Raw genomic sequence first — 26,640 nt, 5'->3', positions numbered from 1 at the left:
ATTTGTCTTGTTGGGGGCCTCATGATTTGTTGGGGGCCTCAAGATTGCTGAATTTGTCTTGTTGGGGGCCTCATGATTGCTGAATTTGTCTTGTTGGGGGCCTCATGATTGCTAAATTTGTCTTGTTGGGGGCCTCATGATTGCTGAGTTGGTTATGTTGGGGGCCTCATGATTGCTGAATTTGTCTTGATGGGGGGGGGGGGGGGGCTCATGATTGCTGAATTTGTCTTGGAACATGCTGGAAGGTACATACTGAGGGAGGGTGGGTGAGCGTGAGCCTGCTAACCTCCATATACATTTGGCTGCACCCATAACCACGCCCACATTTATTATGTGACCACGCCCCTTCTTGGTGCGGCGCGCTGCGCGCGCCGCAACCTTGACTTTGGGGGCGCATTAATAGTCTTTCTCCCCGGGCGCTGAAAACCCTAGCTACGCCTCTGTATCTGTTGGTCGAATCTGATGGCAAATCGACCAGTGTATGGCTACCTTTAGTGTATTGAAAGCTGGGATTCCTCACAAAATCTACTTTTAGCAGTTTAGAACAAAGCAGGTACTGTAATTTGAGCCATGCATGGCCTCTGGTGATTTGGGATCCGCCATAGACTGCTGATCACATCAAGAATGGATAGGTAGTGTTAAGGTGCCCACACACTCGTCAGATTAGCAGCAGATAGATAAGAAATGCATCTGATGATCTATCTGATGTGTTTTTAGAACATTTTTTACCAGGATAGAATTCCAATAGATTTCAGTTTGGCATTTTTTTCCCATCAGATTTCCATTAGGGCCAATGCAAAATGATAAGCAATCTCATCAGATCGACCTAGATTTTCCACCCTGCCAGTTCAATGGAAATCGATCGAAATCGGCCGTCGATCGGTCGATTGGCCAACCGATTTGCGATCGATCGATTTTGATCGATCAGTCGGCCAGAAAATCGGCTGAGTGTATGGGCCCCTTTAGGCATAGGGTTTACAGTAGGGACTAGATAAGAAAGTAGTTAAGGGCAGAATTATTATAGGAGCAGGTAAAAGCCTTAGTTGAATATGGACAGTATTGCTGATATTCTACTAGAGAGGCTCCATTAGACGCCCAAATTACCTGGTGCCTTTTTCCGACATACGCCTTTACAGAGCCCTTCCCCAGCTCACCTACCTAACCGGACCCTTATCTCATTGCACACACAACATCATTGACAACACAACATCATTGTTTTAGAGCCAAGTTGGCAACATTGTGCAGTTTGGTGTTACTGCCCTCACTATGGTCCTAATCTTATGTAAATACTATTCCTCTCCATGATTTAGCCATAATGGTCTCCCACCAAAGTGGCAGTGTCATTCTATTACATTAATTCAGGCACAGTCACGCATACCTCTGGCCTAAAAAATTAGTCTGCAATCAAGAAATCAATAGGCTCTGTCACATCACTGGAGCAGAGGCAACTGTTTTACTTATGCCTCCAGACCCCTGTTACAACTGATTTTAGCTTCCATCATCCTGACCTGGCCCACTAACCACCACAATACTTATAGGATAGGATGATGCAGTCCTCTCATTCATCCAGCAATCAAGAGGGAAGCCCATCACAACAACACACATTCCGTCCTTACATGACAGATTGCCTGCAGAAAATGGGAAGGTAATGGAGGAAGAGAGAGAGCTCTATTTTCTCCTCTCAGCAGCATCAGCATTGTTGTGGAACTGGTCATAATGTGAGGGATTCGCTGTTATTCTGGGTAGTAGCACTAGTACCAGCCCGATCCAGCACTGGCAGCCCAGCGCAAATTAACAACAATTCCAGTGGCCTGCCTGCACAGACGCACTTGCAGTTTTCAGCTCAGGCTGCGGTGGAAATAGCTGAGCCCGATCAGGCCACTCTTCTGCGCAGATGACTCATGCCTGCGTAGTAGAGCAGACCCGATCGGGCTGGGCTGTTCTCCCACAGCCCGAGGTAAAACCGCTAGTGTGTGGCGTCAAGCGGAATTTCAGGGATCCCACAGCTGGATTGCCTCAGGTGAGGAGGATGGGAGAAGCTTCTTTAGAATCCATAGGTTTTCCCCTCCCGAGTTAAAGATACTCTCTGGGGCAGCCCTTCTCAACCTTTTTACCTTGGAGGAACGCTGTAAATAACTTTTGGATCTCAAGGAACCCCTGCAAACAATTTTTTAGTCTCGAGGAACCCATACATTTATTTTTCCGGAGGCATGGTCTTTAAATAGGTTAGGATGCTAATTTCACTATCTCCTATTATACTGCCACTCATTATACTGTCTCCTGACCCCCCAATTTAGTGCTTCTTGTTACAGTACCACCTATTATAGTGTGCTCTATTATACTTACCCCACGATGGGGTAAAATGCCAAGGAACCCCTGCAGAGTCCTCAAGGAACCCTGGGGTTCCAGGGAACCCTGGTTGAGAAAGCCTGCTCTGGGGGATACTTACCTTGGGAGGGAGAAGCCTCAGAGTCCCAATGAGGCTTACCTATCCTCTGAAGCTTGGAGGAATCCAGCGCTGGCTCCCCGAAAGTTCCTCAACAAGGCTTGCAGACAATATTTACCTACCGCGATCCAGCGTAGGCACACTAGTGGCTTTTCGTTCGGGCTAAGGCAGAAATAGCCGAGCCAGATTGATCCGCTCTACTTCGCAGGTGCAAAGGACTCACGTCTGCGCAGTAGAGCGGATACGATCAGGCTCGGCTATTTTCCCCTTACCCGAATGAAGAGCCGCTAGTGCACCTGCACAGGATTGCGGTAGGTAAATATTTACCTCGCTGCTGTATGGGGGGTCACAGCACTGGATTGCCGGGACACCGGAGGATGGGGGAAGTCTCAGTAGGATTCAGATTCTTCCTTCTCGCGAGGTATGTATCCCCCAGAGGGTTTTTTTTTTTAGTTACAGGTTTTCTTTAAGTACCCACTAGCGCCACTTTTTTCCTTCAGGTTCACTTTCAAGTAACACTGGTTGCATCTGCTTTGCACATTGCAAAGCAATTCAAAATGAGATGAACACTACACAGCACCTTCTCCTCCACCCCCCCCCCCCCCTAACATGGATTAAGATATACAGGAGCCCTAGCCAAGGTCAGCTGAAGTGGAGAGAGGTCAGAAAAAGTGGCTGATGGGCACCTTGACACCCACTAGGCCACAGGCACTAGGTTTCCTCTTGCAGCATCATTTGTATATAACAATATTTACAGCACATCATAGGATCATGTTTGGCCCAGTGATTTTATGAAAAGTAGGGGCAACTTAATACATATTTCAGCTGTCATGTGGATGAGTACAGAGAAGGAGTGAAAAACATCTTTACATTTCTAAGGTGTAACCACTTTATACAGTGTACATCCCCACTGCCACCCATCTTCTGCCCAAAACAAAGCCGTGTTCCCCAACATAACATAATTATTCCTAATCCATAATCTCATAAACCATCATTTGGAAATTACTAACCTCTCCCTACTACCTTTAGCTAATACTATGTAATATGTATTACCAAACCTCCTCAAATATTAGTTACTATTCCCCTTTGTTGTCACACTTACATTAAACTGCCCGCTGCACTGCCCAACTTTAACCAAAAGCATTTACTCAGTTCTGTTTTCCAAATAGGCCTAACATTTTCCCATTGCCTCTAGTACTTCTTGGGATTTAGCAATTAATGTAATTATGTAGACTGGTGAAATCCCTTTTGGGTGAACAACATATTCCATTCACAATCACATTCAAGTATGAAAATGAATTTCATTTTTCTCTTGATGTATTTTAGAAAGCCAGAGCTTTCTGTCATGCTGCCCCTACCCTTTGGGATGCCCTACCACACCCAGTAAAGACAGCCCCATCCCTGGAGTTCAATTCCAGAATGAAAAGCCACCTGTTTAGCCTGGCGTTTCTGCACTTGTAGAATTCTTCCTCTGTACTAAATTTTACCAATCAACCAATTACTGGTCTGAGCCATGCTTATGCGCTTTAGGTCCTACAGTAGAAAAGGGCTTTACAAATGCGGTTTGTTGTTGTTGTTAATAAGGAAACTCTTACCCCTGTCACTACGACTTGACCATCCGAGATTACGTTTGGAATTCTGGTACATAGATTTAAGCCTGCAGGTAGAAAAATTATTTGAAAATTAATAGAAGAAAATTATCATTAGTATTTATGCAAAATAATTGCAAAAAAATTATGAACACTCCGTTCTTGTTTACTAGTGTTGCTCACAACTTTTCGCCATTTTAGCGTTGAAAATGCTATTTTCTTTTTTTGAAAATATTATTGCGAAAATATATTGTATTACTGGTAGTCCCCGACTTACAAATCACCCGCCGATACGAACGACATGGATTCTGTGGGAACAAGTAAAAAAAACCCAACTCTTTCAAATTGGACTTGTAGTTTTTGAGAACATTGATTTTTTTTTTTTTTTAAATTAAAAGAAAAAAAATGACTTTTAAACTTGTATAAGCAGGTACAGGGGGCAGAGGTAACACAGAGGGGGACAATGAAGAAACGGGGGGGGGGGGGGCACAGGGGAACAGGGCCGGGCCATGGCATAGGCTGGAGAGGCTCCAGCCTCAGGGTGCAGTGTAGGAGGGGGCGCACAATTTATCCAGCTGTCATTCCTAATTGTGTTTGAAGCAAAAAGAAATGAGAAAAGGGGATACATCGCAGTGACTGCAAGCCAGATAACTAGATATTAAGATGTTGGGGAGGTTGTGGGCCCTGTGGCACCTCTTAGTCTAATAGCAATCAGTGTGTGACGGCTCGGGTGGCAGGGATGAAGGGGCGCACTTTGGTGCCTCAGCCTTGGGTGCTGGAGGACCTTGTCCCAGCTCTGCAGGGGACAGAGATGCCACTGTGTTCCGACTTAAAGGAATACTGTAGGGGGGTCGGGGGAAAATGAGTTGAACTCACCCGGGATTCTAATGGTCCCCCGCAGACATCCTGTGCCCGCGCAGCCACTCCCCAATGCTCCGGCCCCGCCTCCGGTTCACTTCTGGAATTTCAGACTTTAAAGTCTGAAAACCACTGCGCCTGCATTGCCGTGTCCTCGCTCCTGCTGACGTCACCAGGAGCGTACTGCGCAGGCACAGACCATACTGGAAATGGAAATGGATATTGCGGAAACCGCAAATGTTCGTTCATAAATAGATCCACCGCGGATATGTACAGGTGTACACGATGTCTGTGAATGTTGCTTTCTAAATGAAAAACGGCTGGAAAACTTGACAAAACAACAGAAAACTGTGAAAAACAGCAAAAGTATTGCAGAGCGATTTTCTATGGCATTTTCATTCAAAAGTCAAACATTTCATTATTTTTGCGAAAATCTATGCAAAAAGAATATCTTCACTCATCACGGTTTACTTACTGTTTATGGAAGGGATAATGTAACTATCACAAAGTTTCTTTATATATTGCTGCAGATAGGAGTCCTGAAATGTGATAAATGGAAACATTGTATACATGAAAGCTCCATGCCCGCTATGCAATGCCGCAATCAGCATTTCCGCAATAACTAAACGCAGGGAAAAATATACAGGCAGCCTTCTACTTACAAATGACTGAAGGTCCAATTTTCCATTCATACAAACAAAATAAAGAAACATTGATAATAAAATTATAATGATAATATACTGTTGGGTCCCTTAGCTTTGCTGGCCTTCCCTCCATCTTGCACCTATGCCCCCTGTTCATCGCTGTTCTGTCCACCCTTTGTGGCCTCTACCCACGTGTTTGCCCGTAGTAATGTGCAGGAGCCTTGGCTGGGAGCATCCTGGTCATGCATGGTGACAAATGTTTCGGATTCACGCATACCCAGAATGCTGAGAAAATGTTGCTTTACATTTGTCACTGACTTGTGATTAACTTTAAGGAGCACAATATTATTTTAATAATTTTTATTTTCTTCTGGCTAATCCAGTCAGACTTCAGTCAGAAACATCTGATCTGCATGCTTCTTCAGGGTCTATGGCTAAAAGTAGTAGAGGTAGATGATCAGCAGGAGAGTCAGGCTATTTGCATGGTTTAAAATAACTATGTTGACAACCGCACCTCACTATTGAGGGGGGATGCACCTGGCATGGAGTGCTTCTATTTTGGCATCACACATCTATCGAGATGGTCTGGAACTGACTGTACGTGTTATTTCATGTGCCTCTGAGGAAGCGGTTGTTTACTGCAAAAAACGTTAGGCCATTATTTGGGACTCTGCATGTGAAGTTGCATGTTATTCCTCCATATGTATGGACTTAACAAATTAGTGTTGGCTCCATTCAATAACCCAATTCTCAACATTTTGTGCATGCATTTGATTAAGAGGTGAGAGGAACGGGTAGCCCCAAGGACAATGAGCAGGATCTGGCCACTCAGGAGGAGGTAATTTAGCCCACCATCCGCTTCATTTAGTATTTTTTCCCCTATTCAAGGGCACTTTAAAGTCCCAACCAGAATATTTGCTTACTAGACCCTGTGTTGCTGAGCTCTGGTCCTCACCCTGTATCTACTCTTAGTTCTTGTGCTTGCCCTGCTTTCTTGTTTGCTTAGTTTTCCCTGATATGTGTATCCGACCTTCCTGAACTTGTATTAACCACTTGAGGACCACAGTGGTAACCCCCCCTAAAGACCAGGCTGCTGTTTTCATAATTGGCCAGTGCAGCTTTAAGGCCACTGCAGCTTTAAGGCCACAACACAGCACACGAGTGATCCCCCCCCCTTTTCTCCCCACCAACAGAGCTCACTGTTGGTGGCGTCTGATCGCCCCCCTTGTGTTTTAAAAAAAAAAAATTACTTTTTTTTTTTTACAAATTTTGTGTGTTGGTTTTTTTCAGAACTTACCTTCCTCCCCCCAGCCGGCCAATCACGAGATCGGCTGTCATAGGCTTCTGCCTATGAGAGCCGATCGCTCTCTTGTCCCCAGTACAGCGCTGCTGCTGATCGCAGCGCTGTACTATGTAAACAGACGGCGTGCCGTCTAACAGTCTCCCGAGCGCCCCCCGAGAAGAAGATGCGCGTGCACCCTGCGCACGATCTCCTTCAGTAGCTGACGCCGTCAGGCGGTCCTGGGGCTGCCGCCGCAGCCACGCCCGTGGGCGTGGGGCGGTCTTCAGGTAGTTAAGTTTGAAAGAAGGGTGGTATACGGATGTGAAAACTTTAAAACATAATGTGTAAACTAGAGGTAACCACTTCCCTCTCCAGAAGAAGCAGACACCCATTCAACTGGAAAAAATATGTATTCAAAAAATTGATAACACGTTTCATAGGTAATAACCTGCTTCCTCAGATCAATACAAAAAATGCCTTAGCAGCATAAGGACTCTAATAGATGCACCTACACATCTATTCCTTATGCTGCTAAGGCATTTTTTGTAATCTAAGGCTATGGCATTTTTTTGTAGTCTATAGAGGCACCTACACTATATTCGAGAAATGCATATTTTTTCAGTTGAAGTGATGTCTGTATCTTCTAGAGAGGTAAGTAATTAACTCTCAATTACATGTTATGATTTAAAGTTTTAACACTCATATATTTTGGGTGCTTCCACCCGCCTTTCTATCAGTCAGACTTCCTGCGGAGGTAATAGCTTTACAATTTTTTGGAAAGTGTATTGAACTACAAGAGAGTAACCATCCAGTATCCAGCAGGACCTGGAGCATCAAGCGGGTCAGTGAATTCCCCTCAGGCTTACACTTTGCAGGAACTGCAACCCACTTTTGTGAGTATATATTTATATATACTTTCTTCCCCTTATACCTAATGGTACTGCACCATTGTGCTCCTGGTCACTCTCTGCTTCTCGTTTAGGTGCTCTTGGTGCCACTAAACCCCTTCTATTATATTAAAGGGACTCCGAGCTCTAAAAATAATCGAAATTGGTACTTACCTGGGGCTTTCTCCAGCCCACCATAGGTCGGGAGGTCCCACAGCGGCCTCCTGGCTCCTCTCCCAGTCTCTCCGCACAATTGGCTCCCGGCGAGTGTCGGGCCCTCTCTTCCTGGAAAATTACGTTAGTCGTCATCACGCCGGCCGCCACGCGTCATCATGGTGGCCGGCGTGACTGTACTGCGCATGTGCGGTTGTGCAGAGAGACTGGGAGAGGAGCCAGGACGCCGCCGATTATTTTCAGAGGTCAGGGTCCCTTTAAGTTTGGTTTGTGTGTGTGTGTGAGTGTAATTTTTAGTTGGTTACTATACTATATGGTGTCACTAGGTTATGCTTTATTGCAGTGTTTGCTGGCTATTGTATCCATCACATTAGCTGTGTTTTTACATGTAAATAAGTGCACTGTCCATAGTTATCACTATTTTCATTGTATATTGGTGTCTGTTTTTCACTTTTCAGTATTTGCTGCAAATGGTTGTCTATTATTGGCACCAGAAAAATGTGGAAGGAACAGAGGTTTTATGAGTCCAAGGCAGTGGCATTTGGGCCCAAGTGTAAAATGTACTTTGCCCCCCCAAGCACTCTATATATAACAATTGATACGGCGCACCAAAACCTGGCAAAGACGACCACGGTATCAGAGGTGCAAGAAGGGGATGGGGAACAGCTTGTTAATAATTACTACAATTCAAAGCATCTATAGAAGTGATCATTACAAGCACAGGACCAATAGTGAGCTAATACTGTGGTTTAGGGAGGGCCATGGGCACGGTGCGGTTGCAACCCCTGCATCCCCTTTTGCTACGCCACTGGTCCAAGGCATGCAGAGGTGACACTTTCTTTTTTCACCATTGTCATATACTTGCCAGGATTTCTGTATTATCTACTTACATCTAATTCCCCAGATGTTCCCATATTGGCGTTCCTGGAATATATTTCCAGCTGTCTAAACAAAATAATAAAGTATGTAAATAAAATACTATGTTCACAAAGCATGACCATTTTTTCTACATAGTGTGCTCACATGCAGCAATGTTCAATGTAGTGATTCAGTTATTAAACAGAAAGACATAAAACTACACCGCTCCAAATTATTATGCAAATTACATTATCTCATTTACCTAAGACCTAGGTCCTGACATCACACTGTGGGAGGGGTTTCACCACAATATCAGCCTTACAGACATGTAAAAACATGTGTTAGGGCTTATTTTCACGGGATGCCTTATATTTCTATTTCTATTTCTATCAGGAAGTGTCTCTCAGCAGAACATTTCCTTTTCCTTTTTGAACATGTGCGTTTCCTGGATTTGAAGGTATGCTACTGTACTGATCAGGCATCTGCCCTGTCATCCCTGCACACAGCTGATAACCTTGCTGTGTGCTGGGATGACAGGACTGGTGCCCAATCGGCCCTGCACCACTGTGTCTCCAGTTGCTGGCCACCTTTTCCTCCTCTTGAACTTCCACAAGGGCTTATTTTCGGGGTAGGGCTTATATTTGAAGCATGTTCAAAATCCCAGCAAGGGCTTATTTTCAGGGTAGGTCTTATTTTCAGGAAAAGAGGGTAGTTATGTATTTTTGTATTTTAATGTGACTGATAAGTGGCTTCAAGGACCACCGAGGACCAACAGAGAAGCACAGGTGTTTGACTCATTTTGCTTTTCCTGACTCCCCTTTGGGACTAGTAAGCAGTGGTTCATGTTTTCTAGGAACCGCCGGCGATTCCAAGAGTGCTTCGCTGCTGAAGGTGAATGGCCAAGATCCCACAGGAGAGACTGCCATTTCCCGAAATTGCAATCACTCTGCGTGCAGCATTTTCGGAAGGGATTTCGGAAGGGAAAGTAGGGCCTACAATCGCTCTGCTTTTACAGTAAACCTGTAGTGAAAAAGGTGCATCTGGGGGATACCTACCTCGGGATCCTAATAAGGCTTCCCCCGTTCTCCACAGCCAGCTCGTTCAAGCTCTAGCTGCCCCGCAGCAACACACACAATAATATTGACATGTGGCAGTGTGCAACTGCTGACTTACTGGCCTCACCGCCATTTTCCTAAGGGCCCCTTCACAGTAGGGTGATTGGGGGAGTTTACTGCTGATCGCTGAAACAGGTGATCGCTAGCGCTTTTAAAGGTGCTAGTGAAATAATAAGTATATGGCAGTGATCTCACTGCCCTGATCGCCAGCGATTTGCAATTCGTAGTAAATGCAAACGCGGGGCATGGAGTGCTTTTTCGGGATTTTAGAGCGATTGCTATTGCAATGTTTAAAAAAGTGAATTGGGATTGCTCAAAAAAACCAAAATTGTACAATGAAAAAAAATTTAAAAATCACCACCGCAAAACGCTGGCGATTTTGCTAGTGTTTTGCGATCCCTTTTGTGAGTGGGCCCTTAACGTAAAAACACAGAATCCAGGTTTCTCACCTCGAGCTAGGACATTTTGAATATTCAAATATGTAATAGAGAGCTGCTAGAGTGGGTGTGGCAAATAAAACCTCAAAGTTAATTAACCCATGCACACCCACATGCAAATTCTCATGTAAATTCTTTCACACAAATCATGCAGAAACCAAGGCTATCCCTATCTCAGAAGTCCCCCAGTTTTAGCATGTGTCCTAACCCTGGCCCTGAAAAGGTGGCCATACATTAGCCGATCAACCAACCAATCGACCATCCAATTAGAGTATTATAATCGAATTGGATGAAAATTGGTGCTGCCAAGTGCATGCCTGACCGACAAAGCAAGCAATTTTCGGCCGCACGGTCGATCGCGCATGCTGCAAGATTTTGGGCCAAAGTTGGTTGGTCGGGTGCGTGGCGGTGTGGCAGTCGATTTGCGAACGAGCGACGAGACGCCGAAACCCCCGCCGCTGCCGCCGCAATGTATAAATGTATGAAGTGTGTGCATTTGTTCATTACCTGTCCGGTGTCAGCCTCCATGCGGTTTCCGGCCATCTCAGCGGGTTCTGCATACACACCAGCGCATGGCGTCTGACATCAGACGCTATGCGCCACTAGCATGTATGTGGCTGTTCCCCGGCGAGATGGATGAACACCATGCGGAAGCTGCTACAGGACTGGTTATGTATAAATGCACACACTACACACATTTGTACATTTTGGGGGCAGCAGCAGGGCAGACACTGCGGGCTCAGCTGATTCCCTGATGATTTCATGCTGAAATCAGACGGGAATCGGCCTGTAGTCTATGGGCAGAATCAACCAAGAGACAAATTTATCTCTAATCAGATTCATTTAGAGATACATTTGTCTCTTGGTCAAATCTGCCCACAATCTTCTGATGTATGGCCACCTTAACGCTCACAGTACAAACATGCAAGCCTTTCAGTGTGTCAAACCTATTTAAGGATTGATTAGGAGTACATATCTTAACATCCTCTCTGGGACAGATAGTGCATCAAACTAGTCCCCCAAGGAAGCTACCAAAATACATCCATATGTACCATGGACACAACAGCACAAGCTGCCTGTATGCTAACAATGGTCACTGAAAAAACAGCAGGAAATCAGCAAGAGCACTGGATAAAATCATAGCCACAAGGATCAAAAACAAGAAAAAACACAGAATCCAGGCTCCCCCTAAATTTGTAATGGGGAGGTGCTTCAGGGGGTGTGTCAAATAAAACAGAAAATTCAATTAACCCACTGCACACTAACATGCAAGGTCATGTGAGTGTGCAGTAAACCCACTGCACACTGTCATGCACGTGCATGTGAGTGTGTAGTGGGTTAATTGACTTTGCTATTTTCCATACTGTAGTGGATCAGATGTCTCTCGTCCCTCCAAGCACCAGTGTGTAATCTGATAGCTTTGATAATAGTAGGTTCCCTTAGTTCTTCAACCTGTGACAGATAGGTATTTTTAAGTTATTTACAATAAAAAAAATATCTATCTATCTATCTATCTATCTATCTATCTATCCCCTCAGTGCCTTTGTGACATGACAAAATCCCAACTTGTCTGTGCAGTTTATAGTATTCCCTTATAGTCCCATTTTATAGTATTCCTTTATAGTCCCATCTTATAGTATTCCCTTAGTGTAGCGTGAGCAAATTTAGGTGGTATATTGCTTGCTACTGCATGCGTTAAATTCTACACTAATATTTGATAATTGATAATTTAGGAGGAAAACTTTCATGAAAATAAATAGCAAGATTTGGTTTGCATGCCTTACTTAGACTTGCAAAAACTTAGGGCCCATTCACACTTGAGCGCTTTGCCACAATTTTGGCAAAACGCTCAAACGCTAGCGTTTTTGAAAGAGCTAGTGTAAGTAAACCCTATGGACCTGTTCCTACTTGGGCAATTTGCGCTAATCCCCGCAAATCGCCCAAAGTGCAAAACGCGTTGCCTGCACCATTTTGCCCGGCGATCGCATGTCAGTGCTATAGAATCGCTAAACGTGATCGTGGAGAAATCGCTGCACTGTCCAGTGATTTTTCCATGTGAAATCGCGGAAAGACCACTCCCGCAAAGCGTCGGCAAAAATTGCCAGTGTGTTGCGCTTTCAAGTGTGAATGGGCCCTTACTTATGACTTTTATTGAATCAACCCCTGTATCATTACATTTACTCGCTGGTATTAGCTTGTTTTTGTTTGTACATGTATTTGAAATACTTACTCAACTCCTGTCACAAGGAAGCAAATTCTATTATTCTGTATTTTAATTTTCATCGTAAAATAAATTGCCTGTAAAAGAACAAATTGAAAATACTTATTTGATTACTTTTAGTGCAAATACGTATTTGATATTTGCTTTTAGTGCTGCCAGAAAAATACTTAGTATGGATATTCGTTGTTCACTTTTTTTTTAAATCAAATATTATATTTGTTACTTAAAATACATTACATACAGTGCCTGAGATGTATTAAAAGGAAAAATTCATACATATCCCAGGTTTGCTCCAGCCCCTTCAGCCTGATCGTTCCCATGCCGCCATCCTCCACCTCCTGGATCCTTTCCCAATCCTTCTGTTAACTGTGGCCAGTTGGGGCAAGTCAGCACAGTGCAGCTGCACGTGCTCCCCTCACACTCCCGCATATGGGAGCGGTCTGCGCACGTGGCCGGGCCGTGTATGTGTAGTAATCCCTGACTCTTGAAATTACGGGAAGCCATTGCGGAGGATCCAGGAGGTGGTGATGGCCGACAGGGACCGATCAGGCCGGAGGGGGCTGGAGGAAGCCTTAGGTATGTATGAATTCTTCCTTATAATTAATCGCAGGTTTACCTTAATGCACAGCTCAGGGTATAATATTTTTCATACATTTGTTACCCAGCTGCAGAGCTTTTACTTGTCTTCTTCATTAGATGATGATAAGTAAATCACATTAATATATCACTGCACTGTAGACTGTCACTTCTACAGGATGCAATCTACTTAGAGAGATTCCTTCTGTGCCTTCCTCTTGGCTGTCTGGTTCAAATCAAGCAATAGCAGCCCCACCAACATAGCTGCTTCTGGTCATGTGATCAGAATTTCAAGACAGGATTTTCATCAAAAGCCTTATTTTATACGAAAAAAGTCAGTTGAGCAATCTGGTCATAATGCCATTAATTGGTATTGTTTAGATCTGTGTCTAGTAATGGGATTTAAAGTGGGTTGAAAAAGGGCAAATTGAAAACTATTGCACCTGTTGATACATGGAAGAGTAGTTAGTGTAACATGGTTCTCCCCCAACTTTGTTTTATAAATAGATAAATGTATACATAACTGGTCACCCCTGTGTCCCGTGCAGTGCATGCAGGGGCGTAGCAATAGTCATAGCAGCCATAGCAGCTGCTATCGGGCCCTGGAGCAGAGGGGGCCCAGGCAGGGGCATAGCAATAGCCATAGCAGCTGGTATTGGGCACTGGAGCAGAGGGGGGCCAGGCAGGGGCATAGCAATAGCCATAGCAGCTGGTATTGGGCACTGGAGCAGAGGGGGCCCAGGCAGGGGCATAGCAATAGCCATAGCAGCTGGTATTGGGCACTGGAGCAGAGGGGGGGCCAGGCAGGGGCATAGCAATAGCCATAGCAGCTGGTATTGGGCACTGGAACAGAGGATACCCAGAAGGTACTTGCTGTATTCGCTTTTAAGTTTCTTGTGTTCCTCCACCCTCTTAAGCCGCATCTACACGAGTAGATGCGGCCGCGATGCTCCTTATCAATCGAGCCGCTGATGCGGCTCGATTGATAAGATCCGACAGGACGGATCTCCGCACCGCCGATTCCCAGCTCGATCCCCGCGAGGGGACAATGGCAGGGAATCGTGCGGGAGATAAGCGGCGCCGGCGGGCACGAGCGGGGAATCGAATGCGGCGCGCGAGCGGGGACGCGGCGGGCATGCGGAAGAGGTGATCCGGCGGCTAATTGAGCCGCCGGATCACTGCAATGTCCCATGGTGTAGATGGGGCTTTAGTGCCCATGATCTATTTGCAGTGTAGATTGCACGAGAATGTAAATTGCCAGTTAACTCATATCCATAGGGTAGGGGCCGGTGGCATAGCTAAAGAATGCCTACATCTGAGGGCCTAATGAAAGTTTTGCTATGGGGCCCCATAATCTCTAGCTACGCCACTGAGTGCATGTATACAGAGATACAGGAAATATCTGCTTATAGCTCACTCCTTGCCGCCCCTCCCTCATAGAGACGCATTGCCGACTGTGGCAATGGCTGAAATTTCATTCGGAAATGGTCCTAAACTGTGCAGCTTTCCACCGCCCTGATACCGCTGATGTCACAGTGACTGTAAGCATTATCGGGCTAATGAACAGCCACGCAGTTGAGGTCTATTTCAGAATGACGTGTTAGCTGTTGCCATGACAGTGAACTATAAGTGAGCTATAAACAGAAGATAGCTTCCTGTATCTCTGCACCTTCCGTTATAAATGTGCTGCACAGGGACACAGGTGGATTACAAGCAATGTATAAATGTATCTATTTATAAAATGAAAAGTTAAGGGAGAACTATGTTACACTAAGGCTAAGTTTCCATTGCTACGATTTGAGGCTGATTCTCTGCCCATGAATTTGGATGGATTTTAGCAGCCTATAGAAGTCTATGTAAGGCATCCGCGGGACCCCCCACGGGAAGGTAAGATCGTTACATGGACAATAGCTACCAAAACTGTATTTTCAAAAGTAAGCTTTTTAACCTATTGGGGACCGCCGTAGGTTGAATCAACGTCCGGCAGGTGGTGGTACCGTTCTGACCGGACGTTGATTCAACGTCCGCGCAAAAGAACCGCTCCCGACGCGATTGTGCGCACCCAAGAGGGGAGATTAAGCTGTCATATGACAGCTGGCATCTCCCCTCAGTGATCAGCAGCCATCGTGTATGGCTGCTGATCACGTGATCACTACGATTGCCGTCGGATCGTAGTGATCACTTTGACAGTGGCGGCGGCGGCAGGGGGAAAAGAAGAGGATCCACTCACCTCCCTGCTGTTCCAGCAACGATCGGCGCCCCCCTCCGCTCTGGCCGGCATCTCTGCTCCGTCTGACGTCAGCGCCGCGACCCGACTTGAGCGTCATTTGGAGCGGAGATGCCGGCTGGAGAAGAGGTGGCTTCTGCATCTCAATGCTGGAGCCTGGAAGGTGAGTGATGGCTTCCAGCTACAGGGGGGGATACCTGCCTCAATGGGGGACACACAGCCCAGCACACCACAGACGGGATCTGGCCGCCCAACCCCCCCAAACGCGCGCACCCCCCTCCACCGCAAAATGCCCTGGTCCTTAAGGGGGGTTAGGCGGCCGGTCCCAAAGTGGTTAATGGTTGTATTTCTGCATGAATTGTATATTTATACATTCTTCTGTGGTTATGCTGAACCCCACATTTTCTCTGATGCTAGTATTAGGACTTACAAACTGAGAGTTGAAGGCTGCTTTGTCGGAGGTGGCCGCATGTCCTTGCAGATCTGCAGTAATCACCAATATACTAGATTCAATATTTAGGTACGGGGGGTCCATGGTTATGTTTATGACAGTATTATCGGGTTCATGTACCTAAAAAGACAAAGGCATAAGGCTTGTAAAGTGACACTAGATTGGGTATTCACTGAAATTGGGAATGAAAATGTAATTTTAAGTATAGCAATGGCAAATTGCAAACCATACATCATGCATTAACGCATTCAGTTCTTCAGGGGGCATCTTAATGTCCTTCTCCGCCTGCATAGTAGATAAATAAAAACACAAGAAGTTAGAACACCACAGGAAAGTTCTTTTACACTATGAAAAGATGTATATGTTACGGCCAGAACTCGAAGTCTGGCCACTTCGGGTTCTGGCCAGTCAAAACTAGAAGTGGCCACCTCGCTGCAACCAATGTGCAAAATGAATCCTGCCAGCTCCGTTTCTGTCCCCCAGCTCTGGCTCCTCCCCCTCCTATTGGCTTCTGGCAGCCGGGGTGGTGGGCCACAAGCAATGTGGCGGGGAAGCAGAGCGGGGGATGCTGCAGACATTGTTTCTGCCAGCACCCGCTCTGCCGGAATGGATGGCGCGATTCCCTGCTTCCCTGCGAAGAACGACTCTGGCTGCATAGCATGTCCCCCTCCAGCTGACAGAAGCCGCCCAGTTGGAGGGGAGGCAGGAGGAGGAGCCAGAGCCGGGAGGGAGAGGAACGGAGCCGCCGGGATTCAATTAATTTCACACATTGGCCGCAGCGAGACGGCCAGAACCGGAAGTGGACAGATTTCGGGTTCTGACTGTATTTTAGATATATAACAAATTCATGTTTCCACACTGCTCTTAACGAGAGAACTCTATCAACTTTAATTGGATTAGGTGTGCACTTGGAATAACATTTTTAATTTACACCTATTAAAAAGGTTCAGATGAACAAGTTTTTAAACACTTTCTCTAGGCAACCAGTTAATTCACCTATTTGAAGATAACAGGGATACATCCATTTGCAGTTCAGCTTCAAGCTCAGTAGTGTTATAATACAGTGGCTAGGAGAAGCTGTTTATCACAGGAGGTGTGAAAGATAAGTCTGCACTTTTTATATACATGCAGTGGACCTAAAGGCAATCAGACCTTTCATCCATCTGCCATATGATGACAAAGGTGCTGATTGCAAACTCTGGGGGTAATGGTGACAGTTTGTGATTCTTGCAATCCTTAGCAATCATTGCAGTTCCATCCAAGAGGCAGAAAATGAATCACTTAGGGCCCATTCTCACTTAAAAGCACAAAACGCTAGTGCTCATCGCTAGCTTTTTGCACGGGTGATTTTACTGTTATTTTCTGTATATATTAATTATTTATATTGCATTAATAATAAACGACTAAAAAGTCATTTATTTGTTTAGCAACCCCTGCTATTCAGCCACACAAACTGAACCCTAGCTTCTGAAGAGTTGCTACTACTGTTGATAGCTAGATAAAATAGAGTGTGTTTAACCGTTTTATTTGCAGGTATTAGTCGCAGTGTAGTTAGGACTCCTACCCTTCTGTAGGAGTGGTGGCAGTTATATCCTGAAATAGTGTGTAGTTTGTATTATGGTAGCTCACAAGCTCCCTTCTAGCCCGTCTGCTGCCAAAATTCCAGCAGTTTCTGCGCACCGATTGCGACCACAGATTGCATGGTCTGTGTGCTGGAACCAATTGGAAGGCATTGTGTGGTCCGGCCACTAGGGGACGTGTGACAATCGCCATCAGCGCTTTTTAAGCACTGTATCGCGATCGCTCCAGAATTGTGGAAAAATGCTGCAACGTGTTTTGCAATTTCCGCTGATCGCGAATCACCTGCGATCAGCGGCAATCGCGGCAGTGAGATCACTGCCATTAAGTTTGTATTGCACAAACACATGCTAATCGCCTAAGTGAGAACGGGCCCAAAAGGATCACCAACCCCTTTAGTCATGCGCATGAACGTTATAAAAGTGTGACAGAATTGTGTTATATAGTTACATAGTTTGGTTAAAAAAAAATCTGTACATCAAGTCCTACCAGAAAAAAAAATAAAAAAATAATAAATTAAGAATTAAAAAAAAAAATGTTATGTGTCATAGTGCAGTAAGGAGGAGCGCTGATCACTGAATATGACACATACTTTCCTCACCTTTGTGGGCAATACAGTTTTAATAAATCTAGCATCACTTGATGGATCCAGAGTTCCATGAGTATATTGGGCCACTTCCAAAAGATTGTGATCTTGCCACGTTAACGCCGTTACGGTGCAAGTTTATTTTTAAGTTGCAGAAGCGAAGCAAGTAACTGTAGACCACTACAGGACTCAGTTTAGAGAACGCTTGGTGATGCTACAGCAGTTCTGCCTCTTTGCTTTCAGACAAATTAACCTCTGTCTGGCGCGGCTCGGTGACTAGCTTGGTGATGCTACAGCAGTTCTGCCTCTTTGCTTTCAGACAAATTAACCTCTGTCTGGCGCGGCTCGGTGACTAGCTGCACAGACGCAAAAATGCAACGGGAGTGCACCACGGCCATGCACACGTGGAGAACCACATCTGCCCGCGACTGAGGTATATACTGGGATACACAGTGGAGGAAAAGAGGGGCACAGGAGAACAGCAATAGAGCCCATGGTCGGCAATGGGCTGGCAGAAGCCCCAGGTAAGTATAAAAAGCTGCTTATTACAGCATCTCTGGTACACTTTGAAGGATACCGAAGTGACATGTCACATGATGAGATATACATGGGTATGTACAGTGCCTAGCACACAAATAACTATGCTACGTTCCTTTTTTTTCTTTCTCTGCCTGAAAGACTTAAATATCAGGTATGTAAGTAGCTGACTCAGTCCTGACAGGAAGTGTGACCCTCACTGATAAGAAATTCCAACTATAAAACATTTTCCTAGCAGAAAATGGCTTCTCAGAGCAGGAAAGAGATAAAAAGGTCAATAGTTCATAGATTTTAGCTCTGGCATACTTCAATGAATGTGTCATTGAGCAAAAACAATAAAACAGTTAAAACTTAAAAAGTAGATTTAAACATAAGATAAAACTATGGAATATCTTAAAAAGTCATTTTTAGGAGAAGGAAGATGGATACAATCGTTTATTTCATTCGTTTATTTTCACCTCGGGTGTCCTTTAAGCACAATTACTAGCAATCCATGATTGCTAGAGGCTTTGACTCTTTTTGCTGGACTTTTATAAAACTGATGTTGCTTTGGAGGTCTGTGACATGCCCCTGAACTCTGTAGTGTTTAAGGGAAACCTAAACCGAATTGGAAAAAGAGAGTTTCACTTATCCAGAGCTTCTACCAGCCCCCTGCAGCCACCCTGTGCCTGCGTCGTCACTCAAAGATCCTCCGGTCCTCTGCATGATGCTCCCGGCAGCAGGAGCGTGATCGAGGATGCGCATGGCCAGAACTGTGCAGGGGCTGGTGACTGGCTCTGTTGCAAAAAATTTAAACAGCCACTGCGGGGGACCGGAGGAGTGATGGCACAGGCACAGGGCAGCTGCAGGGGCCTGGTAGAAGGCCCAGGTAAGTGTAACTCTTTTTCCCGTTCGGTTTAGGGTCACTTTGAAGAGAGCCTGATCTGGGCTCATAAAAAAAATAAAAATAGGCTACGTGATCTGGGGGGTGGAGTGGATCAGGTAGCCACAAAAACCACCACTCCCTGCCACTCCTGTGGGCCGCATGGGGCGTTCCTACAGGGTTTCCAGAGCTGCTATTGGGTAGCTCTCTCTCCCCGCCTCCTTGCACACAAAATGAGAGACAGTCTCTCATTCCAGCGTTGTGACCCAGAGGTCACAAACAGGCCCGTTTTTAGGGCCGTGCGGCCCATGCCGCCGCCCTGGGCGCTGTTGTGAGGGGGGCGCTGTAAAGGAGGGGGGAGCCGGAGCCGCGGGGAGGGCAGCCCGACCTCTCCCTCCCTCTCCCCGGGCCGCCCTCCGTGCTCCCCCCTCAGACGCAAAGTAATTACGCAGCAGGAAGCTCTGTGCATAACTACTCACCTTTCTGCATTCCACTCGCCGCTGATCTCCTCTCGTCATAGACGCTGAAACACACGCTGCTTCCTGTTTAGCCAGAAGCAGCGTGTGTATCAGCGTCTATGACGAGAGGAGATCAGCGGCGAGTGGAACGCAGGAAGGTGAGTAGTTATGCACAGAGCTTCCTGCTGCGTAATTACTTTGCGTCTGAGGGGGGAGCATGGAGGGCGGCCTGGGGAGAGGGAGGGAGAGGTCGGGCTGCCCTCCCCGCGGCTCCAGCTCCCCCCTCCATTATGGGGGGTGGACCTACCTAACCTATACTGGGGGAAGCTGCCTATCTAACCTATACTGGGGGGCACCTACCTAATCTAACCTATACTGGGGGGCACCTACCTAATCTAACCTATACTGGGGGGCACCTACCTATCTAACCTATACTGGGGGGCACCTACCTATCTAACCTATACTGGGGGACACCTACCTATCTAACTTATACTTGGGGGCAGCTACCTAATCTAACCTATACTGGGGGACACCTACCTAATCTAACCTATACTGGAGGGCACCTACCTATCTAACCTATACTGGGGGGCACCTACCTATCTAACTTATACTGGGGGGCAGCTTCCTAATCTAACCAATACTGGGGGGCACCTACCTAATCTAACCTATACTGGGGGGCACCTACCTAATCTAACCTATACTGGGGGCACCTACCTATCTAACCTATACTGGAGGGCAGCTACCTATCTAACCTTTACTGGGGGGCAGCTACCTAATCTAACCTATACTGGGGGGCACTTACCTAATCTAACCTATAATGGGGGGCACCTACCTAATCTAGCCTATACTGGGGGGCAGCTACCTATCTAACCTATATGGGGGAAGCTACCTAATCTAACCTATACTGGGGGGCACCTACCTATCTAACCTATACTGGGGGCACCTACCTATCTAACCTATACTGTAGGGCACCTACCTATCAAACCTATACTGGGGGCACTTACTTATCTAACCTGTATTGGGGGCACCTACCTACCTACCTAGCTAGCCTATACAGGTGGCAACTATACTGGCTACCTATATTGCAGGCACCTACCTAAATAACCTATACTGGGGGCACCTACCTATCTAACCTATGCTGGGGGTAACTATTCTGGCTACCTATATTAGAGGCACCCACCTAGCTAACCTGTACTGGGGCACCTACCTATCTAACTTATACCGGGGGCGCCTGCCTATCTAACCTATACTGGGGGCAACTATACTGGCTACCTATACTGGAGGCACCTACCTGGCTAACCTATACCGGGGGCAACTATACTGGCTCACCTATGCCTGGCTACCTATACTGGGGGCCTATAGCTGGCTACCTATACTGGATTACCTATTCTTGGCTATCTATACTGGGGGGACCTATACTGAGTGCAACTAGACCTGGCTAACCTATACTGCGGGCGCCCATACCTTGCTCGGGGGGGGGGGGGCGCAATTTTTACACCCTATCCCTGGGTGCATTTTAGCCTAGAAACTGCATTGGTCACAAAACTGAAAGTAGGCCGGGGGCGCGGCCAGGGAGAGAGAGCTACATTTTGACCAAGGAATCCCTCTCCCTTGTGTTTACCTCCAAGATGGGGACACATATTGTTGCCAAACTCGGGGGGCTATAGGGCCGTGGAGGAGGGGGGGCATAGAGCGGCGGTGGGGGGACACAGAGGCATGTCAAGAGGCAGAGAACACTCCTCTGTGTCCCATCTGCCCCCCCCCCCCCCCAAGAACCACTTCAGGTTCTCTTTAATGAAACCTAAATGGACTCAGCTAGCACCTCTTGTAACAAACTTAGATATAAGAAGCCTTGAGATTCCTGATCAGGGAACATGAAAGCACTTTGGAGAGCACGTTTTGAAAAGTTTTTATTACTTACCAACATCTTGTTAAGTTGCTTCGCATGGTTCTCACTATTTATCATGATGATGAAATAACCTAGAAGCAAGCTTATTCCGCTGCCTGACATATACTCGTGTTTCTGAACAGAATCTTCTACCCGATTACCACTGAGGAGCTTAAATAACAAGGCACGTTAGTAACACAATATTGTATGCACAGTATCTGCATTATTTGTATGTTAAAACCAAACATATTTGTTGTTAGTAAGGCAAACCATTTTAAAGCGGGCTCTGACATAACATTCAATAAAACTGTGTCTTCCTACTTTGTACTACCCATACAGTTATCATATTTCCTTTTGTGCACAAGTAATATTGTCTGTTTGCAAATTACAAATTCTCAAAGTACAGTTTATCTGCTCTGAAAGCTGCCATTGCATTTTATTGCATAGCTGCTGTATTTACATATTAAAATCTATCCAGAGATCACTTCAGCTCACTTCAGTTTTTCAGCTCAGTACAGCTCTGTTTCGGCAGTTTGCTAATGCTTATCAAATGTATCTGACAAAGGAATGTAAACAAAAGATTTACGGCTAGAAGCTGCCCATGGAATCAAGGAGCTTTACACTAAATATCAAAAAGTACTGTGTTTAACTGTTTGAGTGCTGTTTCTACTACATTTTTTTGTGGTAGATTTTATGCTTTTATGCTTTTAAAGAAGAAATGCTGAGTTTCATTACACTTTAAATCGACCCTGAGCGCTGAATAAAACAAAATTTGGACTTATCTGGGGCTTCCCCCAGCCCCCTGTAGCCCGCGAGGTCCTCCGGCATCCTCTTCTCCCCTCTACTGGTTGTGCTTGCGGCTCTATTAAATGGCGACTCTCTGGTGAAGTCGTGCATGCGTGCCCCTGCCTCATGCATGTTGTGTCATTGCGCCGGTCGCCGCAACCCTTCTACGCATGTGCGGTTCAGTCTTTAAAGACTTTTATTTTTATCTCTCTTGCTTTGCACCACTGGGTCCCGAATCCCAACGTCTGCGTAGGTTTCCTTTGGGCACTCCGGTTTCCTCTCACATCCCAAAAACATACAGATACATTACTTGGCTTGCCACTAAATTGGCCATAGACTATGATATGTACACTGCACAATACATACGTAGACATATGACTATTGTAGGGATTAGATTGCAAATGCAAACTATGCACTAAACCTTGATCACGTGGATGCAGCAAGCTACAAGTAGACTTACATTTTTTCTACAACAAAAGATATTGGCAGCGCTTCCAAATGCAGGCTGCATTCGAGTTGACCAGCTGCACAGAAGTGCAGAGCCCAAAACACATACAGGTTACACAACTTGCATTCAAAACAGATGCTGCAAATGGAGGACAATAGCTTCGATAACAGTTTGCAGCCCTTGTCATTCCAATAATCTGTGGCATTCCTGAACTCTGGAACTGGAACTCAGTGCCCCATTGCTTTCCAGGACTCTGCTGCATAATTTTTACACCCTCGCCCTGGGTGCAATTTAGCCTAGACACTGCCCTGGTGATGGCATTCCAGAACTCTGCAATATTCTGGAACTCTGTGCCTAGTAGCATTCCAGAGCTGGGCTGCTTGTGGCATTCCAGAATTCTGCTGCTCATGGCATTCCAGAACTCTGTTGCTCACAGCATTCCAGAACTCTGCAATATTCTGGAACTCTGTGCCCAGTAGCATTCCAGAACTCTGCTGGTCATGGCATTCCAGAACTCTGCTGGTCATGGCATTCCAGAACTCTGCTGCTCATGGCATTCCAGAACTCTGCTGCTCATGGCATTCCAGAACTCTGCTGCTCACAGCATTCCAGAACTCTTCAATATTCTTGAACTTTGTGCCCAGTAGCAGTCCAGAACTGGGCTGCTTGTGGCATTCCAGAACTCTGCTGCTCATGGCATTCCAGAATTCTGCTGCTCATGGCATTCCAGAAGTTTGTTGCTTGTGGAATTCCTGAATTCTGAAATGTTCTGGAACGCTGTTGTAACGATTGTGGAATATCTCCATGGTCAGCGCACAAGATGTGCACTGACACTGCGGAAATCCTCCACAAACGCCTGAATAACAGAACCCAGCTGTGGTGCAATGCACCTGTAGAGGGGAATTCCCGCCAGCAGATGGAGCTGTGGAGTGCAGAGGAATAAACCCTCTGCACTGCCACAGATGCCAGATAGGAATTGTACGAGGGGAAGCAATATAGGGCAAGATAGCCCCTAGTGAAAGAGAGTGAGCACAGAGACAGAATGAATGTATGTCCACCAATCTAGTCGCCACCTGGCGACTGTGAACACACAACAGTGAAGACCAAGTGGGAAAGCAATAGCAAGAAATGGCGATTGCTAACAGCGACACAAGACTGAGTAAAGACAGAGCATAGACGTAGTAAGAAAGACACAGCAAACAATAATGATCAGAACACCAAAGAAAATAACAAACGCACTATCTAAACGCAGTCGCCGCACGAGAAGCGCAACAGCGACAAAACACGTTAATGGCGCGGTCTCCGCACGAGAAGCGCAACAGAGACAAAACACGCCAACCCTAACTAACACATGAACCTAGAAACACAAACAAACAAATAACAGAAACGGTTGCTAATCGGTTGCATTACTTCAGGCAACAGCAAGTGTTTGCTTTGGACAAACAGACAACAGGAACAAGTCAGATAGGATCCACTGCTCTTCCGCAAGAGCGAGTGTGATCCGTACACAGGAACAGGGCTGAAAGAATCCACTGCTCTTCCGCAAGAGCGAGTGCGATCCGCACAACAAGACAGACAGAAGGAGTAACCAGCAGCCACCGCAGCTGAGGTTAAACTCTAAGACTGAATACAGAGAGATCCACCGCCTCTAACGCTAGGGTGAGTGCGATCCAAACAGACAGAGCGATTTTCTGTCAGCCGCCGCTGGCAACAGAACAATCGCAACAGAAAGACAGAACGATTCACTACCGCCAACCGCTGGCGACAGTGCAATCGCAAGGACAAGACAAGACAGAATAGGCAGTACAAATATAACACAAACCTGACTGCACTAAATAGGAATGCAAGGAGCACTCCCAAAGGGTAACTACTCTAAGCTAGCAATAATAGCCTACAATGAGCAGAGGGCTGAGACTCCAGGTAAGTAAGCAGGAACAAACCTTCATGACCAGCAGGGAATTCTGGGAGGAAATGGTATTTATACTGCAAGCCATCAAAGGAAGCAGCTAAGCAATTTGCATGGCAAGTGGATGCAAATTCCTCACCAGAACAGCAGCTCTGAAACTCACAGAGTGAAGACAGGTCTCTTTTCCAAAGACCTGCAGCACTCAGACCTAAAAAATGGTCAAAAAGCTGTCTGCCTGTGCAGACAGCAGAGCAGATCATTACAGTAACCCCCCCCCCCCTCCAGGTACGGCTTCTAGACGTCCCTCAAAACTGATATTTCGAACAAAAAAGTCTGACTGAACACTCATGAAGGCAGGGGCAGCCTGACAAGGCCCAATTCCAGAGTCAATCCTCCCGAAACTGAACTCGTCCGAAGCAGAAGCCACCGAAACATGCCCATCAGTACTACAAGCCTCAGCGTAACACCTATCAGAACTGTTAATTCCAGAGAAGAACCCATCGACACTCTCCGAGCAATACCCACCACCTTCCAGGGACCGTCCAAAAATACCAAACCTGCCACAATACCTATTCGAACTGTCCCTTTCAACAGAGAAGCCACTGTTGATCCCATCCAGGGTACCAATAAACATTTCTCCCAGAATCTCCCAGAACACTTTGAAGCTCCGCAGAGATCCCAAGAGGCCAGAACACTCACCAGGCTCACATGGAGAACTATCAAGAACCCCCATGGAACCTATGACAATTCCGGATTGAGGATTAACAGGACAACCATCAAGATCAGGGCTTTCAGGGACCACTTCTGGGCATGCAGGCAGGCAGGCAATATCAACATGTCTCCACCGAGGAAGCATCTGAGCATGCTGGTAACCGAGACACACTTGGGCATTCTGGCTCACAGAGCGCATTGGGGTACACTAGCACAAGAGAAACCTCAGGACACGTCGAGGAACTGCCAACCTCAGAGTCTGTCACAACAAGACCAAAACCAGGACCGGGCAGAGAATCATCACGAGTAGTGGTCACAAGTACTGGTCTTTCAAAAGAAGACTTGGACTCAGACTTAAAAGTCTCTGTGACTGTAATTGAATCCAACCAGAACTCATCATTGACTACGCATGACTGAAGCTCCACAAGAGCTGCAAAAGTAGTCAGTATAACAGCAATGCCTACTGAAGTGGGCAATACCTCAGATGGCCCTGCAGGGCAGGAGGCATCTCCTAAAAGTTCTGCACCCTTTGGGAGGAACTCGGAGACCTCCAGAACATCAAACAAAACTTCAGGAGCATCATTTCCCAAGTTTTCTGACAAAGCAATCAAGGATTCTGAACTATCCATGTTACAGGGCCGAACATCAAATACCTTCTGCGGACAGGGCAGATGTCCCAGGGATGGTTTTACCATACGCTGGGACTGAATTTCATCTTCAAGAACAGGATGCACAGGAATATCTAGTGAAACCAACACTGACTCCCTGAGTCTAGTTTCACTGCAGGCAGAATCCTTTATAGCAGTCAAACCAGACTGCAATTCTGAAATGGCAGAAAAACAGATGCGACTAGTAGTAATACCTAGACGAGCCTCTGGGCTCCCTGCAGGAGATTTTATGCAAGGAAACATTGACTCATCCAGAGTACAGGGTGGAAAGTCAGTACTTTCTTCAGAGCAAGAAAGGGACTCACAAATGTCAATGCGAGTGGACATCATAGTTTCATTCATGGTACAGGGTAGGCTCACAGAAACATTCTCTGGACAGAGAAAAGATCCCTCAGTATCAGATTCGCAAAACCAAAGCGCTGTCTCACCCTTAGACTCGGCTAACAA

At 46.1% G+C, this 26,640-nt stretch overlaps 1 protein-coding gene across 1 annotated transcript in view; it reads right to left on the bottom strand.

Annotated features, from left to right (window-relative positions):
* LOC137541001 (uncharacterized) overlaps nucleotides 1-26,640 on the bottom strand; it is an 88,929-nt gene that overhangs the window by 7,882 nt on the left and 54,407 nt on the right. The window contains exons 9-15 of the mRNA XM_068262154.1: nucleotides 21,708-21,845; nucleotides 15,997-16,050; nucleotides 15,745-15,885; nucleotides 12,521-12,588; nucleotides 8,771-8,825; nucleotides 5,369-5,432; nucleotides 4,042-4,103 (exon numbers count right to left, since the gene is read on the bottom strand). Of these exons, the coding sequence (XP_068118255.1) occupies nucleotides 4,042-4,103; nucleotides 5,369-5,432; nucleotides 8,771-8,825; nucleotides 12,521-12,588; nucleotides 15,745-15,885; nucleotides 15,997-16,050; nucleotides 21,708-21,845 (582 nt within the window). The remainder of the gene's footprint in view (nucleotides 1-4,041; nucleotides 4,104-5,368; nucleotides 5,433-8,770; nucleotides 8,826-12,520; nucleotides 12,589-15,744; nucleotides 15,886-15,996; nucleotides 16,051-21,707; nucleotides 21,846-26,640) is intronic.

This window comes from Hyperolius riggenbachi, chromosome 12 (assembly GCF_040937935.1).
Source record: "Hyperolius riggenbachi isolate aHypRig1 chromosome 12, aHypRig1.pri, whole genome shotgun sequence".
NCBI classification, from domain to species: domain Eukaryota; kingdom Metazoa; phylum Chordata; class Amphibia; order Anura; family Hyperoliidae; genus Hyperolius; species Hyperolius riggenbachi.
The sequence above is the reverse complement of the archived record's forward strand: the minus strand, read 5'-3'. Positions and strand labels throughout refer to the sequence as shown.